The 24437-nt window shown below is 39.3% G+C and overlaps 1 protein-coding gene across 1 annotated transcript in view; it reads left to right on the top strand.

Annotated features, from left to right (window-relative positions):
- Window positions 1-24437, top strand: part of HGFAC (HGF activator) — a 45729-nt gene that overhangs the window by 17499 nt on the left and 3793 nt on the right. Inside the window, exons 5-12 of the mRNA XM_026064556.1 lie at window positions 666-779; window positions 1870-2001; window positions 3453-3563; window positions 15417-15591; window positions 17873-17958; window positions 18897-19137; window positions 21589-21728; window positions 24094-24234. Coding sequence (XP_025920341.1) covers window positions 666-779; window positions 1870-2001; window positions 3453-3563; window positions 15417-15591; window positions 17873-17958; window positions 18897-19137; window positions 21589-21728; window positions 24094-24234 — 1140 coding nt within the window. The remainder of the gene's footprint in view (window positions 1-665; window positions 780-1869; window positions 2002-3452; window positions 3564-15416; window positions 15592-17872; window positions 17959-18896; window positions 19138-21588; window positions 21729-24093; window positions 24235-24437) is intronic.

Raw genomic sequence — 24437 nt, forward strand, 5'->3', positions numbered from 1 at the left:
GTTTTCCCATGATTTAGAAAATTCCTTTAAAAAGGTGGAGATATACTGGACTGGTCCAGTTTAATCTTGTTTGGTCTGACTTATTTAGCTGTGTCCTTTTTCTTCAAAACTTTTGGCTTTATTCAACTGTCCATTCATTTTAGAAATAATCCAAAAATCCATAGCAATATCTTTTCTGTAAGGAATTGCCCTTTGTGTCATTTGAAAGAGAGATGCCTAATCCCAGTCGTTTCTGATGAAATGCGAAATATGCAGGCCAGCAGTGTGGGTGAAAGAAGCACTCCAGCCTCCCCTCCCCAGTGCAAAGGCACAGCTCCATCTCGTGGGCATTCCTCCCATCTCCTTTCTGATGGTACTGGCAGCCCTGGCAACCTCATGCCTCCCTGAACCCACCAGCTTTGGACAAGTTATTCTGGGGGAAAAGGTTCAGCTCGGTGATTTACTATATGGTTATAGAAAGCTGGGTAAATATAGTTGCCATGCAGCTTAAAACAAAAACAAGTTAAATTGTTTGGATAAACATTGTTCTAGTTAGATTAATAGGTGGCATTAAAATGACAGTGCATCGAACCAAAATGGTTAATGTAACCAAGCTGACGCCTAAAACAACACAGTGTGGCTTATCTGGCTGTTATTAATGCTGACTTCTTATGTGGCATTTCTAGATCACTGTGCAAACAACCCTTGCCAAAACGGTGGGACCTGTTCCTTCGCTCATGGCCATYGGATGTACCACTGTGCCTGTCCAGAGGAATTCACGGGAAAGGACTGTGAGATGAGTGAGTATCTTCTTCCATGAGATGTTGCAACATGAAATACTATGCATAAGTAGAGCTTATTAAAGTTTGCTTAATGAAAAGGTAGTGCTGTTGTGATGGGAGAGACCACTGCAGCACGACTGTTTGTGTAGGCGGGTTTCCAAATGGTTATGACAGACAACCCATTACTGACAGGACAGCTGAAAATAGCTTGATTATACAGTTATAAATCCAAGCGTGCTCTGAGCCAGAGAGGTATTAAACTATGGGAAGCACAAAGTGCGTCTTCCCCTCCCTTTGCTGTTTTTAAGATTTAAATATCACTTACATGTTTGGAAATGACTAATAATATCATCCAGTAGGTAGGGCAGGGAGACATGAAAAGGCAGCAAAATTTCAGGTGACGCCTTGTCCCTTTTGTTTATGCACACATAGGACCATTAAAATTTTTATTGCGATGCCAGCTTTGTAACTATATAGTTCCTCCACCTTCAGTGGATTTATTTCCAAAGGAGGTGTCAGGCCAAAAGGTTCTCCTTGGGTTATTCCTCCAGTTTTGCAGCAGTTGATGTCAGCGGTGCCACTCCCARTTTACTGCACTTCAGGAGAGGAATTAGGCTTTTACACAGAAGGTTTTCAGTTGTGCTTGCTGTTGTTTAATGAAGCCTTTTTTTCTGCGGCTTTGGACTTCTCTCCTGTGCAAACATGCCTTTTTCAGTCTTGGTGCTCTGAAGCACTGGCTCCATCAGAGCCCATCACCTGTGAGAATTATGTCCAAAAGATGTGGTGCAGAGGGAMAAGTATGCACCACTGATTTTATTACCTGTGTTTCCTGAGTGAACTTTTAGGAGGGCTTAAGTAAGGTAATGCTGTCATGTTCTTAGGACCTTAGGAGAAAATCCTCTGCCTGGAGGTACTTGGAGCAGCTGCTACAGTGGCTAAGGGCCTCCACACCATGGTGGTTAACTTGTCTGAGAAGCACCAACTGCCAGCAACTATATGTCCGTTCAACAAGACGAAGGGATGAAGAGGGAATGTCAGAGATTGTGGTGCCATCCCTTGCAAGAAATAACCTCAGAAAGCCTGTGTTATTTTTTAAACTGTGTTTTAGAGAAATGTTTTGATGACAGTCTCCATGAGTTCTTCGATGTGGACATGAGGTGGTCAAGAGTCCGACAAGGAGTGGTGGAGCAGTGTGTGTGTGTGGATGGCCAGATTGAGTGCCAGAATATCGAACACCAAAGTAAGGGGCAATGCTGGCTGGGCAGTATTTTGTATTACCCCGTCGACCTGCGTGGAGTGGGGATAAATGAAAGCAGGGATGTCAAAGCCCTCGTGGTGTTTAACACAGTAATGCTGCTCTTGCAGCTCATGTACCCCACAAGAGAGAACATTTTAATTTTCCTTTCCACGTGTGAGCAGTAATGTTGATCCAGGAAATCACTTCAGTATGTTGATCCCTATTTGAGGAAGCAATTAAACACTTTAAGCTGAATTTTAGGGACATGCCCACTTGCTTTCTTCAACAGGGAACTGATCCTGAGCTGCAGCATGTAAGAATATGCAGTAGATTATATGATAGAAGTGGCAAAATTTCTGACCTTATGAGCTGTATTCCAGAGCTGTAACATGCCCACGAGCCATACCCTGCCCTACTCTTTCCCTGCACACCTACAACCTCCTTAAATTGCCATCTCACCTCTGGGGTTTCTTCCTAAGCCTGTCCARCTCCTGAATTCCCAGCATATGCACTGTACCCACCTCCAGGATCCCATTTGTCCTGCGTCTGCCCCTGAACCCTTGTGGCTTTTGGGCTGACGTCCCCATTCCTGGCCAGGGTGATGTTTCTGAGGCTTTGCAGGCTGCTCCTTGCTTGGTGGCTGCCAGGTGCTGGGCACAGCTGGTCACCTAGCTGGAGGCCATGTGCTTCAGGGATCGTTTAGCTGATGAAGCCAGCACGGCATCTCTGTTCTGGAAGAGGCAAGAGAGAGGCCTCATCTGCATAGGAACTGCAGTACGGCTACCTTGTTATTCAGCCAGGCTGTGTTGTCAGCTAATTATGACTTTTATCCTGCCCAGACTCCCAAGTAACTTGCAGTACTGAGTAAGCTGCATAAAAGCCCTTTGAAATAGGTAAGCACTTTAATTCCTACTTCACAGAACTGGAAAATGAAGCATGGAGAAATCCTGGCTTTCTCGGACACATTGTGAGTCTGTAGGAGCATTGGACAAATCATTATAACTTAATATTTCCTTTATGATTCCTGGTCATAGATTCTAAATACTTGACCAAGCTCCCTCCTAGATAACTTACTGTAAATTTTAATGAAGTTTAGGGGCAAATGTGGAATCAGCAGAGCCATCTGCACAGAAAGAAATGCTAATACCACCATCACCACTGCTAGTAATAATAATCATCACCCCCATTTTATCTCCTGTTCGTTGATAATATTTTTAGTAGCTATGCTGACATTATTCAATAAAAGCAAAAACAGTGAGCCAGGCCTCAGTGGGTGTAAATCAGCATAGCTTTCTTGTCTTCAATTTATATCAATTGTAGTCTGAGATGAGTAAAAAGGGAAAACATTCCTCAAAATAGGCATGCATAGAGRAGGTGTACTCAAATAAGTTAAAATGGACTGCTTTTCTTGTATAGTCTGTATCTTCCATTTGACCTCTAGTTTCTGCTTGTAGGTTGTGTTCAAAATCCTTGCCTGAATGGTGGTGAATGTAAAATGATTACCTTCAATGGGAAAATAGTATGTGATTGCAAAGGAGATTTTGTAGGAAAGTATTGCAACATTGGTAAGTATAACAAGCTGCTGGGGAAGGGGGCAATCCAGAGTTTTCACAGGTGTGTGAAGCTGGCGTTTTTCAGCCTCTGTGTTGTATTCTGCCTTTGCAGGTATTTCATGTAATAACTGAATTGGAGAGTCATGTAGAACGTGACACACAAGTATTTACTGCATTCCTCCAGTGCAAAACATAACACTGTCTTCTTCACCAAGAACGTGATTCTACAAATATTTGTTTATGTTCTTAATTTTATGGAAAATTAACCACAAAAATTTTAATCCAATTACTCATGCCCATAAAACTGAGCACATGCTTCAGTTTTGCAGGAGCAGAGTCCCAGGGTTATATTCTAGCGCAAATGTTTCTTCACAGATTCATGACTCTTATGCTGTCCGCTCATGAAGTAAGGACTTATATTCTGACAAAATTTTGCAGCTGACTATATTTGGCAGCCTTAGATTGTTGTGAGCAATAGATGAAGATAAAAGGGCAGCACTTTATTTTGGTTATCCTGTACCTTAAATTAACAGCACATTTAGGTCAGCCTAGCTCCGCTAAATATCCTCATTTGCACTGATGGGTCGGGGAAGAGAAATCTGGCTTTTGGTCCTCCTTGTTAGTCCTGTGTTACTTCTGGTTTGAGGCTGCATAGGTTTTGATATAACTTTCCGATTGAAGATTTAACATTTCTCACTGCAGGGTTTAAATCTGCTTTTAAAGCTTATCTGTGCACTATATCTTCAAGTTATGTCAGTGGCTACTTTTCAAATACAGCGKGTGTTGTGTAATAGGTCATACCAGTCTGTGATCCTATCAGCTCTCTGGCTGAGTCTTTCCAAGTACGTGAATCCCCAGGCTTTGATATAGGTCCCACCAAAATCAAAGACAAGGCTTCCGGCAGCTACAATGCTACCTAGTTGGACCTGAATGAGTGCTTGAGTTAAAAAAAAAAGAAAAAAAGACTAATGAACACTAATATATTAATTGGGATTTGATTTTGTTGTTGTTGTTGTTATTCTGATATTTAAAAAATGGTGTAACCATCAAAAATGAATGAGCAACCGAATGACTTATGACCTGGCCCTCAAACATAGCTGGTCCCCTGGTACCAGACTAACCCGGTGAAATGGGCCTGTGGCTCTTGCAAGTCCCTGGTCTACGGGGAGGAAGGATATTGCAGCTCTGCTTCTTTGTCCTTTAGCTGCACCAGTAGAGACTTGTCGCAGGCTTTGCCAATGCTGTTGCACGGGTTTGGGTGGGGGCGGCACACGTATGGCGCGGGTGCAACCTGGCAGCCCGGGAAGGACGCTGCCCTGCTCATCTTCAGCTGAAACTGCTTTTCAAATTCATATTTAGTTATCAATGTCCCGTGCCCAAAGCTGCAAAGCTGTCCATAAGCATCCTCAGAGTGTGGCCTGGATTATAAATATCAGGCTGACAGTGTTACAGCTCCAATACTGGTTTCTGTCTGACTAGCTGAGAACAAGAAATAAGCAGGTGCTCTTTGATTACTTGAAAATAATAAAGCAAGCATTTGGTTTGCTAAACAAATGGCTTTAGATGCTTACAAACCATCTGCATTCGGCTGCCTAACACCCACACACAAAACGGGGAACTGAAAGAGTGTGTTTATCTGTCAGGKCCTTGCAGACAAGTTTAAAAATGAAAAAGTCTTTGTCAGGATTTAGTCATTATAAATTCAAGCAAATAAATTAGTGCTGGGGTCTACTGACCTGATAGTAATATCAGACAAAAGCAATGTCGTTCTGATGAAAGCACCAGGGGTTTGCAATCTCACAGTACGTGGAATTGATTTTTAAATATATGTTGGATTAATTTATGCTTCARCCCTTCAATTTGATGCTGTGAGCACAGCTGGCTTTTTTCTTTGTTTTGCTTTCTGCAATCTTGTATAGTTTTCCTTGCCTAACAGGACTGAGTTTTGAGCTTACCCTTAAATCTGAATAGCCTATGGGTATAATGCTTGATTCAGAGAAAGTTACAGCATCTCTAAAATGTAATTTATTCTAAATTATTAATTTATAGAGTCAACCTTAACCCCAAGTTGTGATTCAAAAATTTATTCTCTTCCAAAAAAAGAAAACAATCAATGTAGTAAACACAAAATACCCCCAAATGTTGCTGGGCTCTGATGTGTGAGATCACAGTGATGCCTTTTGCTCTTGACATTTACAAAGAATAACCAATCTTCATATGTTTTTAATAGAAGAACAGCTATTTTTTTTTACCATCACATTCACAAGTATTAATAAATGAAATGTCATCCTGGATCAGATCAAAAGTCTCATTACTAGTGAGACTCCAGCATAGGCAAAGTAGAGGATGACTGAGGAGTAATGGAAGTAGCAGAGAATGTACTGAGAAATACTTCTCATTTGAGGATTTTCTTAGTAGAAGGCCAGGCCATCCTATTTCATATACCTTTACCTGTTTTGCACAAATTTTTCTGAACTGTTTAGCACTCATTTATGCTTTTGCCTTTCATAGCACACCGTGTCAAAAAGTTCCAGAATATAAAAAGCTGTGATGAGAAGCAGCATTTTCTATTAGTTTAAAACCTACTGCCTGATCATTTCATTTTTCCCCACTTTGTACTGTGAATAACAGAGATTAATCATAACTTCTGTGATTTTATAGATCTCTATTTATCTGTCCATTAGTTGTCTCTCTTTCAGACTACTGAGTCCCAGTCAGGGCTCAAAATCTCCTCTCTGCTGTTCTTCTAATTCTCTTGCATGCAACCAGTAGAGCCAAGCCCTTCTCRTAATGGCTCTGCAATTGCTGAAAAGTTATGAGCTGACTTAAAAAACACAGGAGGTGACAAGTGTAACACAGTAGATATAAGTAACAAAGAAGATCTATATACAAAAGACTGTGTCTAATACAGATTTCTATTCTTTGTAGTAATACATTGTTTTCTAGCCCTTAAAGAAGAGGCCTTCAGTACTATAGAAAGAACTGCCTTCTTAAAAATATTCTAACACAGTTTAGGCAAAAGATTTCAATGGAGCATAATTCTAAAGGAAATTACATACTAGATATTAGAATTAGATACTAGATATTTGGTTTGGATAKGAAAAATCCCTCCCAAAACAGATGCTGTTCAACATTGTTCAAGGATCCTTTTTTAATTAAGTTTAATTCACAATAATTGCACTTAAATATGCACTTGTAAACTTTCAGAAAGAAATCATTTTTGTATGAAGAGTAACTTCTGAGACACAGCTCTTGATGAGGGAGCTCTGAATCCAGGCACTAAGTGAAAAACTTAGAATCAGTTATCTAACAACGAGTGGCAATACCTRTATTATTTGTACCGAAAGTGTTACAAAAGAGCCCAGGCCTGGCCGCAAGGGGCAGTGATACACGTGAGGAAGAAGTGATAGGTAAGAAACACGTAAGGGTGATGCTTTTACCCCCAGCCAAGCTGGTATAGTTCTAGCTGAGAAGTCAGTTGAAAGGGGATTGTGAAGATTATTTTTTTGAGGCAAAGTTTAACTTCATGGGAGGAGCTAACTGTCTGTCAAACAGTTATAAATAAGAGATTGTAAAATTACGATGATATTTTAGGTTTCTTTTWAAAAGTAGGAGCCATGGTAGAGATGTTGGCTGAATATAGAGGAAGACAAAACTAAAGAAAGAGGAGGTGCTATATGCCCAGAGGATACAGGTTATTCATTTATACTAGGTATTCATGCAGATGTGAAAGGGGTTAATGGAGATGTTAAAAGGAGTTGGAGAATTTTTTTTTTTGTTGAGGGATTGGTGCCCTTAAGTTTCTGTGGTTGAAAAACCATCACTGTGTTCAGACTGCAGGCTTCAGTTGGAGTGCAAATGGAAACTAGTATATATTATGCTTTATTTCTGGGATAATAGCAATTTCTTCTAATCCTTTTCCTCCTTCCTGTGGAGTTCTTGCTTTGGTATTGTTTTTTAGATGTGGGATGCTAGTTAATTTGGAGGTCTCATTTTTATTTTTAGCTTTATTCTTGATTTACTGGGGGGTATGTTAGTAGGATTTATTTATTCTGTTTCATTAGTTGCCAAGCCTTTTCCTGAAACATTTAATCCATATTGATAACTTTGTTGTGTTACTGTTGATTGGAGGAATAGATGGTAGTTATACGTGGGTAACTGAGGTGGGGTTTAGCTACTCAATCGGTTTTTGTGCTGTAGAATTATCTTATTCATTGGGTGGTACAATGTTCTTGACTGCTAGCTGGGGTGTTTGGGGGAGTTAGAATGGATTTAGSAGCTATTCAGGGTCTTTTCTTGTGGAACTATTTATGAAATTAAGGTAGCTGGGTAATAAAGAAAATCACTGGGACTGATGAGTTGAGGGTAGATTTCAGTGCTTTTTATGCTTAAACAAGTGATGGGGTAGAAGGCAGGCATAGGAGAAGTCTGGATTTGTGTCACTGTGGTTGTGGGTTACAGGAGATGGTTGGCTTGAGAGTACTGGGAGGATGGCACAGGGGATTATGTGTTTTGAGGTTTTTTGGGATTATGTGTTTTGAGGTCTCTTTGGAGTAAGGTTTAGGTAAGAGTAATGTTTTTTCTAGTATTTTGTTCATGATGAAGTATGAAATTGTTGGGGGTATTTTTGAAAACCCTTCCTGTTTTCTAGTGTTTGTTTGCTAGTTAGGCTATGGGTGATGGGATTAGAGGGATAACATAGCTTTAAAGAAAGCATGGGTTGGGATGCTAATTGTGGAAGATGTATGGTTATATAAGGAGATGAGTGTTGTTTTATGTCAGAAGTAGGTTGAGGATTTTTAGAAAAGTAAGATGAGAGAATAGATGAATATGTGATTACATGCAGGAAAATAAATGCCTTGGCCACATCTTTGAGGGTTAAACTGGGGGAGTTTGATGTAATAAAAGCAGACAAAAAAAGACAGGAGCCCACCTTTTTAGTGGTTACATGCTTTACTGAAATAGGGTGTTTGCAGTCTTCTGCCAAAAAAGGCAGTTTAGTAAAGGAAATCCACCTCTGAGGGCAGAAGGGAAAGGTTTAAATCTTTCTCTTCTGAAACTCTAAGAAGTCCATGAGTCCTAACTTTTTGGTTTATGTTTACCAATGTTATGCATTCTATAATCTACAAGAATGCTTTCAGTTTTGTGTTTAATTCTTTATTTTCTAGCATCCCAGCGAATAAAAAAAAGTAATAGGGTGAAGTATAATAACAAGGTGAGTTGGCTAAAAATAATAAAAGGATATTCAACCAGCTGGTTCCCCATTAAGGCTGGATAAGTAGGTCTACTACTAATAGTTGAAGAAGATTTGTAAGCGTGATTGGGATGTTTCATGCTGTTTGCATGTATGGAGCATTGGGATTAGTAATAAAAGTAAGATGGAAGATAATAAAGCTAGTACTCTGCCAGGGTTGTTAGGGATAGAGCATAGATAAAAAGTATTGTTATAGTGTGATATGGTTTGGAGGAGTGACTAGAGATGGTTTGCAGGGGTAAAGTTTTACAGGTCCCTTAGGAGATTAGGGGAGATTATGGCCAGGGTTAGTAAGGCAAGGATAATTAAGAGAAAGTCTACAGTACCCTTGCAGAAATAGTAGGGGTGGGCTGGGATTTTACCAGATTTTGGATTGTTTCCAAGAGGGTTGTTGGAGCTAGTTTCATTGAGGAAAAACTAGGTGTATTAGGCTAACAGCTGTAATGATAAATGGTAGGAGGAAGTGAAAGATAGAGAAGTGAGCGAGGATGGCATTACCAACTGAAAATCCACCTGAGATTCATTGCACTAAGGTAGTGCCAATAAATGAGTTAGCAGAGAGGAGATCAGCGATAACTGGCTTCTCAAAACAACATAAAGCATAGCCTATGGAGGTGGTAGATGTGAGCAATAATAGTGAGGCTACTCTGATGTCTCAGGTTTCTTTATAGAGTTAGGAAGCATAAAGATCTTGGCTGATATGGAGGAAGACACAAACAAAGAAGAAGGGAGCACTGTTTGTATGGAGGTTATGGATGAGTCACCTATGCTGGACATCTCAGCAAACTTGGGCTAGAGGGGAGAAAGCTACTGAGATGTCGGTGGTATAGCGTAGAGCAAGTGATAGCTCTATGAGGACTGAGGATAAGGMAAGTAGCAAGGAGTCAGCGAAAATTTCTTCAGTTAGAGATAAGTGTAGGTAGGAGGTCAACAGACGATTTGTTTATTTTTACAAAAGAGTGTTTTTTCCAGTTATTTCTGTGGTTAAATACAGCAGTGCCTTTTTAAATCACAATTTTTTGCTGTAATCCTAGTGTAAGCTAGAATGATTTGTTGGTTGTTCTTTTTTCTGAATTATGTTTCATTTTAGGACCAGTAGCAGCTGCTTAGTCCTTACTCTTACCATAAGGTCCTTGGCTTGGCAGCCATATGGTCCTTGGACATGACTGTAGTTTTAGTCCTGTTTTGTTTTTGTTTAAGAGACATGACAGTGGTATTGGCTAATTTTTAATTAGTTTTAATGGAGGGTATGCCTTTTCCTGAAATGTGAGGCAATTGACATCTTTTAGTCCATAAAATCTGTTTAGCCGTATAGCTGTTAATTAGGGAGGTGGTTGAAGGGAAGATGTGGTAGACTCGTGGTATGGCAGCTCACAGGTGTTCAGCTCACCTCTTCACATTTTTCAGGTTCACATTAGCATTACTTTAGCCTACAAAATTGACTTGCTCTTGGGACCATGCTCTTAAGATCTAAATGCAAAGACCTACAGGTATATATTCAAAAGAATGGCAGCTTTGAATGCAAATTAGGCACTCAGATACTTTTGAAAATCCCATGAGGTAAACCACACAAGAGATAGTTTCACTGTCAAGGTAATATAACCCTGGGATCTGTTTGTTTCTACTAGAATTTCTTTTGCCTACATACTGACAACCTATTTCCTGAAGATGTTGCTCCTTTTAAGTCTGTATACCTGGATATTTGATTGCATTGATTGCCCTGTAAATCATAATGGTTGTGCTAGAGTTCAAGATTATCACTAGAAAAATGAAATGGAAAAAAGAACCAGTCCTTCTTGTTATCTAGGATATTGCTCTTCCAAGCTGTAATAGAATACCAGTAGAGTTTATAGTTTTCTAGACTTAAACCTTTAAGTGAAAGGATTCAGTTTACGAAGAAAATAGAAAGTAGATTTGCGCACTAGCTTTTATGACAAACACAACTCTCTTCAATTTTAGCTCAGCTGATCTTACAAGCATTTGCAAGTGCAATGATATGAAGATACTTTGTGGGAGAAATACATTAGTAAGTCTAGCTGCGAGGAATGGAGTGTGCAATCTCCTGGAGTTATGACGCAATTTGAAGAGATCTTTTATGCTTTACAAATCACTTTGTTTTCCCAGGACTAAACCCATTCTTATTTTACATGTTAAGTTTCTATTACATTTAATTCACTACAAAGGGATGCCAATTTTTTCCAGTATTTCTGCATAGCTTTTGGCTCAGACAGATTGTTTGTGTGTTTCATAACCAGGCTACAGTTCCAGTGGAGATTTATTTCAGTGTTAGGTGCTGTCAGATTGGAGGTTTTATTGCTATTCAGCAAACTGGAAAGCAGCACATAATATGAATTAGTTATTTGTTAGAAATTAGTTACATTCATTATTTGCTGTTGTATTAAATCATATGCCCAAATAGAAATACTGAAATATATATATATATATTTATATACATATACACACACAAACATGCACATACATATATATATCAAACAAATGATAAGATTATAGAATTTATTCTGAAGGTAAACCAAATTTTCCTTTGGGAAGACAATTAAGAACAGTGCTAGGTAAATGCCAATGTTTCTCAAAGCTCTCAGCACGGTGTTTTTTGCATTTCGCGCAGGAATGTCTTGCTGCCTTACTGCTCTCAGAATACCTGAGGGGTTTTGAATGCTTTATACAATGAAGCGAGACACCTGTAAGAGCGATCTCTGGGAATACTGGCGACTCCTCTCCGTCGCACGTTTATTGCCAGTGCAGACTCGTGGTTAGCTGGGCTTGCAGCGCGGCAAGCGGCCGCTTCCTGAAAGCAAAGCCCTTCACAGCTGTCATCTCTGCRGTGGTGAGCTTGCAGCTACCAGCTGTTTGCCAGGGCTGGAGTCAGGGGACTTGTAGGTGAATCAGCAAAGACTGTCCCTCCTGCAAGCACCTGACCGAGCCGGAGCTCACACAGGAAAGAAAATTAACTTATACCCTGTAAAGGGCTCGGAATCCAGACTGGAAGTGTGCTTGAAGGAAGCTTTGGATGGACGATGTCCTCCCAGTTACACCAAGACTTTAGTTTATGACTTTCTAAAGGTCTTTTTCATCTGGACAATTGGTAATTAAGACAGTGGGGAAAATCTCTTCAAGGGTGGTTGTAAGCAGAGACAGAACTTTTATTCTTGTCCTCTTCCCCCTTCCTGCCATTAGCTCATATAGAACGATACAGATTAGAAATTAATCTAACATGGTATTTAATAAAAACATTACAGGTTGGTCAGGGATAAGACAAGGCATTATTGAATGTAAGGGTTTCTTAAAACTGTCCTGCCCCAGGATTCCATCAGAGGAAAAAAAAACCATTTCTATTAACAGAATGAAACAGAATATATGTAGCTGGAAAAAAAMCCCCACAGTCAAAGCTCAAAAACATTAGCAAAATGGTTGACAAGATGTTTGGGGCAAATCCCTCCCCCCAAATGCATTGTTTTCTACAGAAAAACTTCTGAAAGTTATTCATAAAAATGTTCAGGTACATAACTACAGAACTTGAGACACAATATGGTGACAGAAAGATCTTGTCAAATGTTTTCAGGAAGTCAGCAATTTAAACTGGTTGGATAACTTCTATTTCAATTTGCTTTTAATTTGGTTTAAGATCTGGAACTGCTTTTTACTGATAAAGTAAAACACAAAAACTTGGTGTGACATTCTGACAAAATGTGCCATCCCGATACAATGAGAATGTTTGATGTCAGTTATTTAAACCTCTGGGATTTTCAAAAATAAAACATAAAAGGGAATTATTTCTATTTTCAAAAATTTTTTTTTTATCTAAAAAGAAGATTGACCTAGATCTGCCGAGTAACTTGGAGCTAGGTTTTTGGGAAACCAAAGCTCCCTCTGAAATTTTAGGCTGGTTCCACTCTAACGTTGATTGGCAGCACCAAAGGGAAGTGAATGAGCAAGAAGAATACATATGTTCTGCTTTCCATTACTTTCTTCCGCATAAGAAATAAATATGTTTCAGAGTTATGAGAAGCTGCAGAAGCTATAAAGAATTCAGAAAGAACAATTCCCAGTCAGAGCAATCCATTAAAACTGCTGAAAGCAGACCACCTACACACCATTTCTGACAAAGAGGGAAAAGGAGTTTTTTTCAATGCTGCAACAGTTGAAAAAAGACTATTAGAAGCAAAAGGGCTATAAAATTGCAAAAATTCCAGAGATTTTTTTAAAGAACTGTTTGTCCTCAATTACAGATGATGATCTGTATTAGGCTTTGTGTATACTTTTTAATGGCCTTAGATACATAATGAGGTGCCCTTTAATGAGGTGTGCAGTGGATCCTGGAGTGCTACTGCAAGCTTGGCAGATGCAGGTTGTTGGAGTGAACAACAGACTGATGGAAAGTTGCTAATGACTGCGTTAACCTGAACATTTCTCCACAAGTTTTGAGATGAAGTTACTCTACTCTATTCCCAAAATACTCCTTARAAAACCAAAAACAAACAAAAAACTGTGTGAGAGCTATTACTGTTGCTCTCGGCAAGCTCAGCACATGAGCCAAACTTCTTCGTTACAGGAGGAGAACATSAGGGATGATTTAGAAAGGTGCCAAAATCTTCCAGTTATAATCTCCTGGCAGCTTTAGCACTGACTGGCAAACTTGCAGAAACAGAGATACATTGGATTTTAAGGCTGACAAGGTTGAACACAACTTGTAAACACCATCTGCAAGATGTCCAAGTCATTGGTGTTGCAGAACATGGCCCCAATCCTGCATTGAAACAGAATCTCTTGTTTCATCCTCCCCAAAGTAGGCAACACTAAATCATTCTGGAATGTAATAAATACAGTACAAATAAAAACAGCACCTGGCATGTCCCTGGATAAATGAAAGAATTTAGCATACAGCATGATGGTGATATTTTCATGACAGGCAAACAGAGCCTCTTAACTTGCAACTCGCCCAAAAAATAAATGGCAGTGTTGCCAAGAAATGGTTGCTATTACTAGAGATACAAATGGAAGACAGCTCTTTTTGATGTACTCTGTTAAGATTATGGTTGTTAAAATATGTGTTTGTTTTTAATATTATATTCACCCTTATTGAAATAAAAGGAATTTGATTTAAAGGTGGGGAGGGGATCAGGAARCGCTGTTGCACCATCTCAGAAGTGTCTGCCAAGTCAAGCAAGAAAGACAATTTTGCAAAGTATTTGTCTGCTAGCTCACATTAAATTCCCGCACCAATGTCCTTGACATCCAGCTCCCAAATTTATGTCATGAGCTTGCTTGTAATTTTGAAGTCTGTTGCTACACTGATGACTGGGAAGGATAATCAGCATCAGAGGTTTATTGCTGCAATTCACTAGTTCAGTGCTGGTTATATGCCCCATTTCCCACGTCACCTTATTCTGTCAAAATAAACAGATCTTTGGCAATAGTTGTCCACACTGGGGGTTGTGACAGATCGTTCTCACAGTTTGTTTCTCAACAGTCAAGCAGTATTATGGTGTTACATATTTAAGCATGTTTATATGTTTAAATGAACWTTCCAGCAGTCTTGCAGATGTCATGGATAGGTCACGCAGACATGGCTGGGATAAGAAACCCTCTGGGGCTTGGTCACAATTAATCCTCTTTGTACATTAGATGGTTTTGTGTTTCCTTTGGGATAGTTTGAGCTGTGTTTTGAGGGTAGGCTTTCTGCTCAGTATAGCTATTTGTATACAAATGCATCCCCATATGCTTTTCAGCCATAATGCTGGTATGTACTATTGATAGATCTTGGCAGCTGAGTATACAGGTCATAGAATATATATGTGTCAGACCTATCTGAAGAAATACCCCATGTGCAGGTAACAAAGAAATAGGTTTTGAATATGGGAATTCAACCCACTAGCTTAACTTTCGTGAATTTGGTGTATTTGCAATATGTATGTGTATAAATGTGTACCTAATAATATATACATATATGTGTATACACACGTACACACGTATACAGGTGTGTTTGAGGTTATTAAAAAAAGTCTTCCAAAATCGGGCCTTTCAAGCATTTGCTGGCAGGGCAGAATTGTTTTGGCTACCTTACAACATAGACATCTCTATGTGAGCTGCTTGACTTAAACTCCCTTCAGGAGTATATGGCAAGATTCATCTCATCTTAAAAAAGTTACCTAAAACAGGCTAGATCGGTTTTGCTCCAGAAATGCCTGTTTCTCTTAATTGACTAAAAAGGGAACCTCCAGTAATGAGCTGAGCTGTAAGTGTCTAAAATTAGGCTAGATGAATCCCAACCATATTGCTGACTTTGCTGCAGATTGCTGACTAAATCTTCCATACACAGTAAAAATGTTAGGTCTAATTCTCTGCCGTATTGCCTGTTGAATAGTCATTTGTGCATGTGTGAAATGAGGCTAACTCACTATTCATTTTAAACAGTAGTTTTTACCACTCACTGTTTTTTAAGTTCTCATTTGCTGGAACAAATCCCTGTGAAAGGTAAAGGGCACTATAGAATTGGGCCCATAGACCCTCTTCTGGGGCCTCATACATGAAAAAAAGTACTTATTTAATGCGTAATTTGCTCTGATCCTGACCAGTATGTTATGTTTTGCCAGTTCCTAGCCATCGTTGCTATCTTGGCAATGGTACAGAATACAGAGGTACTGCGAAGACGACAGTTTCTGGACACAGCTGCTTGCCCTGGAATTCAGATTTACTTTATGAAGAGCTTCATGTCAATAGTGTTGAAAAAGCAATATTGCTAGGCTTGGGACCTTTCTCTTACTGCAGGTGAGAAAAGTTCTTGTTTTTCCTGTAATTGTAAGCCAAGAGGTGGATGTATTGYAGGAGCAGCTTTGGCAGGGAGAAGGGCCAGGAATATCAAAGCAGGTGTTTCCCGTATCTCAGAAAAGCCAGACTTTAGCAGCCTGACACAAGGGATGTACGTGTGGAGAAGACTAGATCTGATAGATAGGCTAGATCAAAAGCTGGGTCTGCCAAGAGAAGGCTAGTCATAAAATAATGTTTGGAATTCCTGGTACTTTTTTTTCCCCAGAATTTTTTTTCAAATAGGACCATACCACAAAAATTTTGAAATTGTTCATAACTGTATATTCACAAGGAGAAAGAAACACACTAGCCGGACTGAAAAGGTTAATTTTTTATTTCAAATTCTTAACTTGTGAACTGTGCAATATGAAGGAAAAGAAAACCATTTTGAAAGTGAAAAGTTATTTCAGAATGAGAAATCAAAACACTGTACTTACATAATGTCAAAATGGGATGTCAAATTTCTTTCTTGGATTTCTTCCAAAACAAAATTCTTGCAAAATAAGATTTCACTGTGTTTCGATGTTGATGGAACTACACAGGTGAGAGACAACATTTTTACTAAACTTTCTGTATAGTTATAATGAAAAGGTTTGTGGTATATAGGCTTTCTCCTCTCATTTTATGCTCCCCCTGTCTCTGAGGTCTTCATGAGATCAATGGATATCCATAAATAAGGAAATATTTCCATTTAGAGGGAATTCTGGAGATGAGCAAACACTAGAAATGGCAAAGTTTAGATGCTTCTSCATAACTTACTGGCTGATCTGTATTTTTTTTGTGTGTGTGGAAGTCAGACTAGTATTTCAGGAAGATCAGAATGTACTGTACTTCCTAATTTGTCTGGTGATAAAAAACATGAATGCTCAAAGTAGCTCCTCTTCTCTGTGATCTAAAACAAGCTAATGAACGGTTCCTATACCCTCCCTTAATCCAGAMTGGCTTGCTTTCCAATGCTTGGTCCTGATTCAAGCACTTAAGTATGAGATTTACAGTATCCCTGTACAGCATGGCAAATTATTGGGCACATACTTAGTGCTCTGATAAATCCTGATTCCTTCAGTTTGCATCATTTAAGCAAAATATTCCCTTGCAGATTTGAAATGCAAAGAATTAAATGGTGTAGGAGCTGATGTTATCATATTCTGTAGAGCTGAGAAAAAAGCTTTTCACTTTTGTCACTTTCTGGGGCTCTCTCTGCTATACTATATAATCCTGCAGATATCTCTTTCTTCAAATAGTCTAATTTAGAAACATTGTTGGTGGAAGATGACTCAACCTGTATTGCTTTTTCAGTTCTCAAAATGTGAAAGTGTTTTAATCTTTTTCTGAATAGCACTCAGATTGCAAAGGAAAAAAAAAGAACCTTAAAATAATAGATACTGCTTCTGATAAATTCAATTGAAATTAGAATTATGGTTTATCTGGAGCCCTGAATTACCTTGTCTGTTTTTTTGGTCATACTGAAGACCYTTCTGGGTCTTCAAAGTTTCCCTATATTCTTGAATTAGTAAACTGGGCAAATTTCTTGTTACTTTGCAGCACTGGCAAAGACAGTTTTGCTGTACCATGGAGAAACCTAGTGGAATCAAGTGAAAAGACCCGTTTCACACAAAAGTAACAGAGGACTAAATTGATTCTGTTTTTTTTTCCCCTCTTAAAATGCTTTTGAGGAATGTAATACTTTCTTGAGGTAGTCTTGTGTTTCCACAGACTCTCCAGGGAATGTGAACTTGAGCATCTCAAAAATTTTTCTGCTAGTTATTCTTGTTATGGATTTTTTATGAATCTATCTGTGTTGGAATTTCCTCTCTTYAAAAATTCATCTAAAAAAGGATTCTCTCCCATGGGATTTAGTCCTGAAAATAGCTGATCTGAAATCTGCTGAAGTACTGCAGTGTGGGCTGTAGTTAAACCATGTGAACATGCTCATGCATCCAAATACTTGTAAGAAAATTTTAATCGTATTTAGTCATGTGTCTGCATTTCAGGTCCTGAAGAACCTTAGAAATCTGGCCTCTGTCCATAAGCTTAACCAGCTTATCTTTAAGCATGAGTAACCCTACTGAAAGGCTACTTACCCATTTAGGGGAGCTTTGTTAGGTCAGGTTCAGATGGCTCCATGCTTGGCTGTCCTGTCAGCCCTCTGCACAGTGCAAGAGAAATCGTTGAAAACATCTGGGAAGTGCGGAACAACGTTGTGGTTAATGCTTGTAATTCATTCTCCCCTTGAATTAATTAGAAATCCAGATGATGATGAGAAACCATGGTGTTACATCATGAAGGACAACAGTTTGTCTTGGGAATATTGTAACGTTCAATCTTGTGGTATGTAAAGGTTGTCTTAAAATCCATGTTATGAATTAATGAAGAAGATTTACTGATACTAGAACAAGTTTTCACTGTGTAATTTTGAATGTTCTRCTGTTCCCAGAATGTTGAATATCTTGCTGTTTGCAGTAAATCAAATGACCAAAACAAGCTGCTTTTGCATTTTTTTGGAGTCATGATACGACATGAGATTTTTTTTCCTGCAACACAGCAGTGTTACACTAACCCTGTCACAGTTTAGTGACCACAGTCATCCCAATATCACAAGAATTTCTGCTAGAACATGTAAGACTTCAGAAATGAATGATGCTTTGATACAAATTGTCCTTACTCAGGGAAGCAGGCTTAGAGGAGGGAATGGGCCTCTGTGAGTAAATAGATGACTAGATCCTGAAGGCATATGACGTAAAGTATATTAAATCCAAAAACTAAAGAGGTCTGCTCTTTGCCTAGATCAATATTTAACTGTTGTTAATGTTAAAGCAGGCCTTTAGAACAGAGTCATAATCTGAAAAGTCAGTGTATAGGGTGGTCCTTTTATTCCACATTTATGATTCAAATACATGTGATTGATGACATTAACACAATCATATTCGTCCTTGCCATTAGAATGACAAAGCTCAGCCCAATATGTGAAAATGAAGATGTGCAGTATTGTGCATTGTGTCTCTGCCAGTAATAAAAGTTATATTTGTACTTGTAAATGAAACAGTGTCTGATTATACATTCCCAGGCACATTTAATTTATACTAATACACGTGTAGCCAAAGTGTTTGGAAGAGGCATAGGTTTCAATCTTGCAACTCTCCTGAGTGAGATTCAGTTGCATTTAATGATAATTTAATGAGTCTTTATTTGAAAGACTTCTATGGAAGTTCCAGTCCTTTGAAATCACTAGAATTTATAGTCTGATACCATATCCCTTTACATTTCAGCAAGCAAGGAAAGGAGGCCACCAGCTCCAGATGATGTGGAAAATTTTGCAATTGCTAGAAGACCATGTGGGAGAAGACACAGAAAAAGAAGTTTTGTAAGACCTAGGATTGTTGGGGGATCTTCATCTTTGCCTGGATCTCATCCCTGGACAGCAGCTATATATATTGGAGACAGTTTCTGTGCTGGAAGCCTTATTCAGACTTGCTGGGTGGTGTCAGCAGCACATTGCTTTGCTAACAGGTAAACTCATCTATTAGTATGACAGTAGGTTCCYTCCTCATAGTCACAGCCCACTTGTGAATCACAACAAACCTGAATTGCAACAGCGGAAAAGAAGGCCAATGTTTCAAAGTAGTTATGGGCAAACTGAGTGCAATTCATGAGCTGGCAAATACCTTGGAGACCTATTCTCTCACTAGCTTTTATCTTGTTCCTTAAGGAGTCTTAAAGAAGTTAAGTGACCTGATTAAAGGAATAAGGTAGTGCTGGGTCTAAGGATGGCAGGGTACAGAACAGGGGCTTGCACATGCAAGCATCTAGGGGGGGGAATGTAAGTATTTCACTTCTTTGCAGTTACCTGATTGCATGTTTATGCCTGCTCTGAGGTATAACAGAGACGACTACTCTCGTTGCTGTGTTTTCTTCAAAAAGGCTGAAACAGCCAAGCAGTGATTTATTAGAGACAATAAACTGGTTGACACAAATAGAGTGGGCCGAGCTTTTCCAAGAGCCAAAGGGAAGAACTGAACCACTGTTGAATGTCGKTGGGATTTTGGAGGCTGATTTCCTTGAGAGATTTTTTCTTTCTTCCAGCTGTAGGCCACTGGAGAAAATGTTGATTATAGGATGCTCTTATTTTATTCTATTTCTTTTTCCACAAATGCTGAATGCTTTTCCTGATTTCAGTTTGATCACATTGATGGGAAAAATATTACATCATTTCATACCCATTGTTCCTTTGCATCGTAAAGAAGCCAAGAGAAACAGAAAACCTCATGCCAGAATACATACCCTGATAGCTTGTAGAGCTAATAATACCACTGTGAATGCTGTACTCAGGCATTCGGAGCTCGAGCCACAATGCATTTGTTGTTCAAATGTTGTGAAATAGCTACTAACTTTGGCAGCTATTCAGGACATTTCCACCCACTTCCAGCTGGTGGTTTCGTACATACAGATTTTTCCCTAATTGCTGCACTGTAATTTGCATTCTTCCGTTTGGGTAGTACCTCTGAGTTAGCCACAGTTTCAATCGCTTTCCGCTAGGCGACAATAGATACCTGTGCAACTAACTTCTTGTTTTCTTCCTTTTTTGTAACCCCTCCCTTTTTTTTTCTCTTTTCCTCAGTGATTCACCATGGATTCATAGATAGTCACAGCAGAACCATTTAGAGCCTTTACAATCTAGTCTAAGTACTGTCCTGGGAAGCAAACTTCCGCTTTGTTTTACAGGCCCCAAATCTGATTTTCAAAGGGATCAGTTTACCCTGCAAGAACAGGGGAAAAATCCTGGCCTTAGATAGTCATTGAAGAATCTTTTATTGTATTTTATTTTTCCAGTCATTAAAAAAAAAGTAAACTTTGAGCTATCCTTTGTTAATTGTAAGCATAGTTATTGTTGTAGGATAGCTGCCTTCTCTGTGCACTGCAGTTAGTCAGAATTTTTTCATCTAGGTAAACTTAGCAGTGTAGATCACTCTGCATCTGTGCATGATGTATGACAGATGTTTTCTACTCCTGCACTGGATAATAAAACATATGAGTTTTCTGATGTGGAAGACACCTGCAAATTGGATCAAATTGGTTTTAAAGCAAGAGCAAAATTTGAATTCCATTGTTTTCAAAGCTAGAGAGTTTACTACTTTTCCAAATACTTCCTGATTGTTCCCAAATTTCCCTTTCTTCCCAGCTGTTGTACTGGTTCCTCTTAGTTGTCTGGATATAAGAGTACTGTGGTCTTTTTAAAGTAAACAATCAACGACTGAAAAAGATGATGTGAATTACAAAAAACAAAATCTCCTCTGAATATGTTTTTTCACATTAGATCAGTGTGCTGTTGAGACCTTTCCCCACTAAGCTGTTTGTGATTGTAGACAGCAGATATAACATAGATCAATTTAATCTCAGCAGCAAAGTGGTGGTAGCTATTAGGTGAATGCTGCCCAGATGTTCCCAAGTTGTTGGTTTGCCAGCACCTCTAAAAACTTGAYCCATGCCTGTAATATCTTTAAAATCCTGGTTTCCTAGAGAAATCCACCACTGACTAGTTTTCCAGTCTCTCATTTCTTCCTTAATTTTTATACTCATTGGCAAAGTCTGGTCAAGATTGACAGAGAGGTAATTGAGTTTCTGGAACAAGAGGTGCTTGCAGCCCCTACAGCAGTTGGTCTGCCAGCAGCTTGGCAGCAGTATATTTGGGTTGTCATTTCTTTCTGTCAAGGAGCAACAGCCTTTAATTAGGTTAATCAGGACCCACAGAGCCTGGATCTCTTTATAACCATAATCATCTTTTTCCCAGCCAGCAGTAGGTAGGGAGCCTAGGAGACAAGTCAAGGTATTTTGAGAAGGTAATATAATGGATGTGCTGGGGAGCTGCGGTTATTATAGTTCATGGGACATACAGCCATTGAAAACTGGATTTTATTTGTCCTGTTAATCACAGAATTGCTTGTTCTTTCTTTTGTATTATAGTCCACCAAAATCCACCATTACAGTAGTTCTGGGTCAGCATATATTTAATAGAACGACTGATGTAACACAAACATTTGAAATAGAGAAATATATCTTGCATCCTCAGTATTCTGTGTTCAACCCTACTGAACATGATATTGGTGAGTATTTTTGTTCTTACAATATTATATCCTGTTTAGTTGACTTAGTTTTTTTCAGTTGTTCTGTTGAAAACTGCCTTCACAGTGAAAAAATCAGAGACATTAGGAGAGGCTTTTCATAGCAGAGGGTTCTTAGTTCCACCAGAATTATAGCAGCATCTAAAAGCTAGACAAATTCAGATGAGAAATAAATTGCAAATTTTAAATAATTATGGTAATTAGCCATTGGAGCAATTTACCTAGATGTATGGCAGATTCATCATCACTTCAAGTCTTTGTGGGACTGGGCGTCTTTTTCAACTGAACCAAGAACCGTGGGCTTGATGCAGGAATTACTTGGTAAAATTCTATTGTCTGTATTGTATAGAGGATCTGACTAGTTGAATATAATAGCCCCATCTGCTCCGAAAAGCTATGTTACTAAGAAACACTTTTTTACATGAAAGAGAGATTTAAAAATCAGCTGTCTTATCAGTCAAAAGTTAAATGCCCTTCTGATTGACCTTATAACATTAGTCAGAATGACAATAGAASAGAAACTCGCTTCGTTTTTCCTGATCTGCTCTTATGGAAGCTGGCATGTCTCCCTGGGGTATCAAGCTGTGTGAGCACTCTGTCTATGAGTGTATTTAATAGCCTGGCATCAGGGATATCTTAGGTCAGGAATGTACTGTCTTTTTTTGCTCCTGGATGGTGAATATTTCTGACTATATAGCAAAAAGCATTCAGATGCAGTGCTGGTGGGAGCTCTGTCAGAACAGCACGAATTGAACTTGATTTGAGGTATTACTCTGCTCTGAACTATCCTGGGGTAAATTAGAGCTGGCACTTCGAGATCTCCTAACTCTTTTGATTGCTCTGAAATCTGGCATGCCTCACAGATACGCAGTGTCCAAGCCTAGGGTTGGTTGAAGATGGAGGTCCTAAGACGTTCTCCATTAAAAACCAACGGCCTGATCACAGGCAGAAATCTGGAGGAAAAGAAAATAAGGGGGCATACTCTGCCCTGTCAGTGACTTCTACTGATGCAACAGAAGATTTGTTTGGTGCTGAAACTGCATTTCAAAAGGAAACAAACCACCACAGGGGTGTTTGCTGGGAAGTAAAGAGGACTCGGAAGTGGGCAGAGTTGGCAGGGAAGAGAGAGGAGGYGAGGAAGAGCAAGCTGTTGAGTGCTGAAGTGCACCTTGTGTGGGCTCTTCACTTTGTGAGATACTGTTTACATGTACCATAAAAAACAAAAAGTCTTGCCAGTAGACTATCCAGCAGGATCTCTTGCTTTCCACACAGCTGTGCTCAGAAAACCGCCAGCTTCTGGAAGCCATGATACAAAGCGCTAATGTATGTGCCCACGTTACCTCAGCTCGGCCACCTCTGAGTGGTGTGCCCAAACCGGACAACTGCCCTTGTTACACCAAACACAAAGTCCTCTCATTTGCTCTACAGCCAAACACAGGCAGTTCTCTACAGAGGACCAGCGTTTCGGCTACTTCTGATGTCTCCTTTCAGGATCAAGCTCATGATACCGTATAACTCTGTATTTACATGTACTCGTTAGACTATATGCACCTCCCTCCTGACAAGCTTGCCTGACCACTGACCCATCCTTCCCCCAGTGCAGTGAGATGCAATGGTCACACATGCAGGTTCAGGGCAAGTGCTTCATCTCCCAGAGGGACCCAAATCGCTGAAATCATCTCATGAAACAACCAAAGCACTGCTAAAATGGTTTAAGCAACCCCTTGACCAGTCAGGACTGGTCCAGAGGTTTTGCTGTTTTCAGCCCTGTGAGGGCAGAGTAAAGGTTATGGAGGTAGCGTAGTTCTCTGTCATTTCCAGAAGCTTGGTTTTGAAATATCCTAATTTTTCATTCCTTAGTTTTAGAGAACTTCAATTTTGCTGAACTCAGTGATAACAAGGAGTTTGAATTACATCAGCTCTTTCAGTAATTAATTTTTTTAAATCAAACTGGAATTAGGCATGTGGCCAGACTTTCAGAAACAGTGAGCACTACACATCCCACTGATTTCAGCTGAAGTTGTGGATTTGTCACTGTTATTTAAGGTGGGAGGAGGCATACATATTTTCTCTCTTCCCCCTTCTCTGCAAAGGCAGTGAAGCAAAATCTACTCAGCGAGTGCAGCATAAAACAAATATTCCCACAAGAGGAGGAGCTGAATGTTTCAGCCTTCAATTTACTGTGAAATCAGGTGCTGTTAAGATGAGTCTGTCTGTTTTTGATTGAAATATCTTAATTAAGAGAAGCTTAGGGGATAATTAAAGTTGTATCTGAGACCCATTGCTGCCAATCCCATTAAAAAAAGAGAATAGTCGCTTTATTCCGCCTATATTTTCTGTTCTGCAGTTTTGATTAAGCTGAAGAAGAATGGCCAGCGTTGTGCCGTCAAGTCCCAGTTTGTCCAGCCAATCTGCTTACCGGAAAGTAACACCGTTTTCCCCGAGCAGTCCAAATGTCAGATTTCTGGATGGGGACACAAGCATGAGAGTGAGTTAATGACAGTCAGTGTCTGGGGTAAAAAATGATGGTAATTAAAACATAATGCTCAAGGATATGTTATACAATTTATACAATTTATAGTTTCAGAAAATACTTCTAAAGGGACCTCTGGTGGGATTCATTTTACCTGCCTGTAGATGTTTACAATATTTACATCTGGAATAGTCATCCTGAACATCCTTAATAGTCGC

Source organism: Apteryx rowi, unplaced genomic scaffold (assembly GCF_003343035.1).
Source record: "Apteryx rowi isolate R43461 unplaced genomic scaffold, aptRow1 scaffold_22, whole genome shotgun sequence".
NCBI classification, from domain to species: domain Eukaryota; kingdom Metazoa; phylum Chordata; class Aves; order Apterygiformes; family Apterygidae; genus Apteryx; species Apteryx rowi.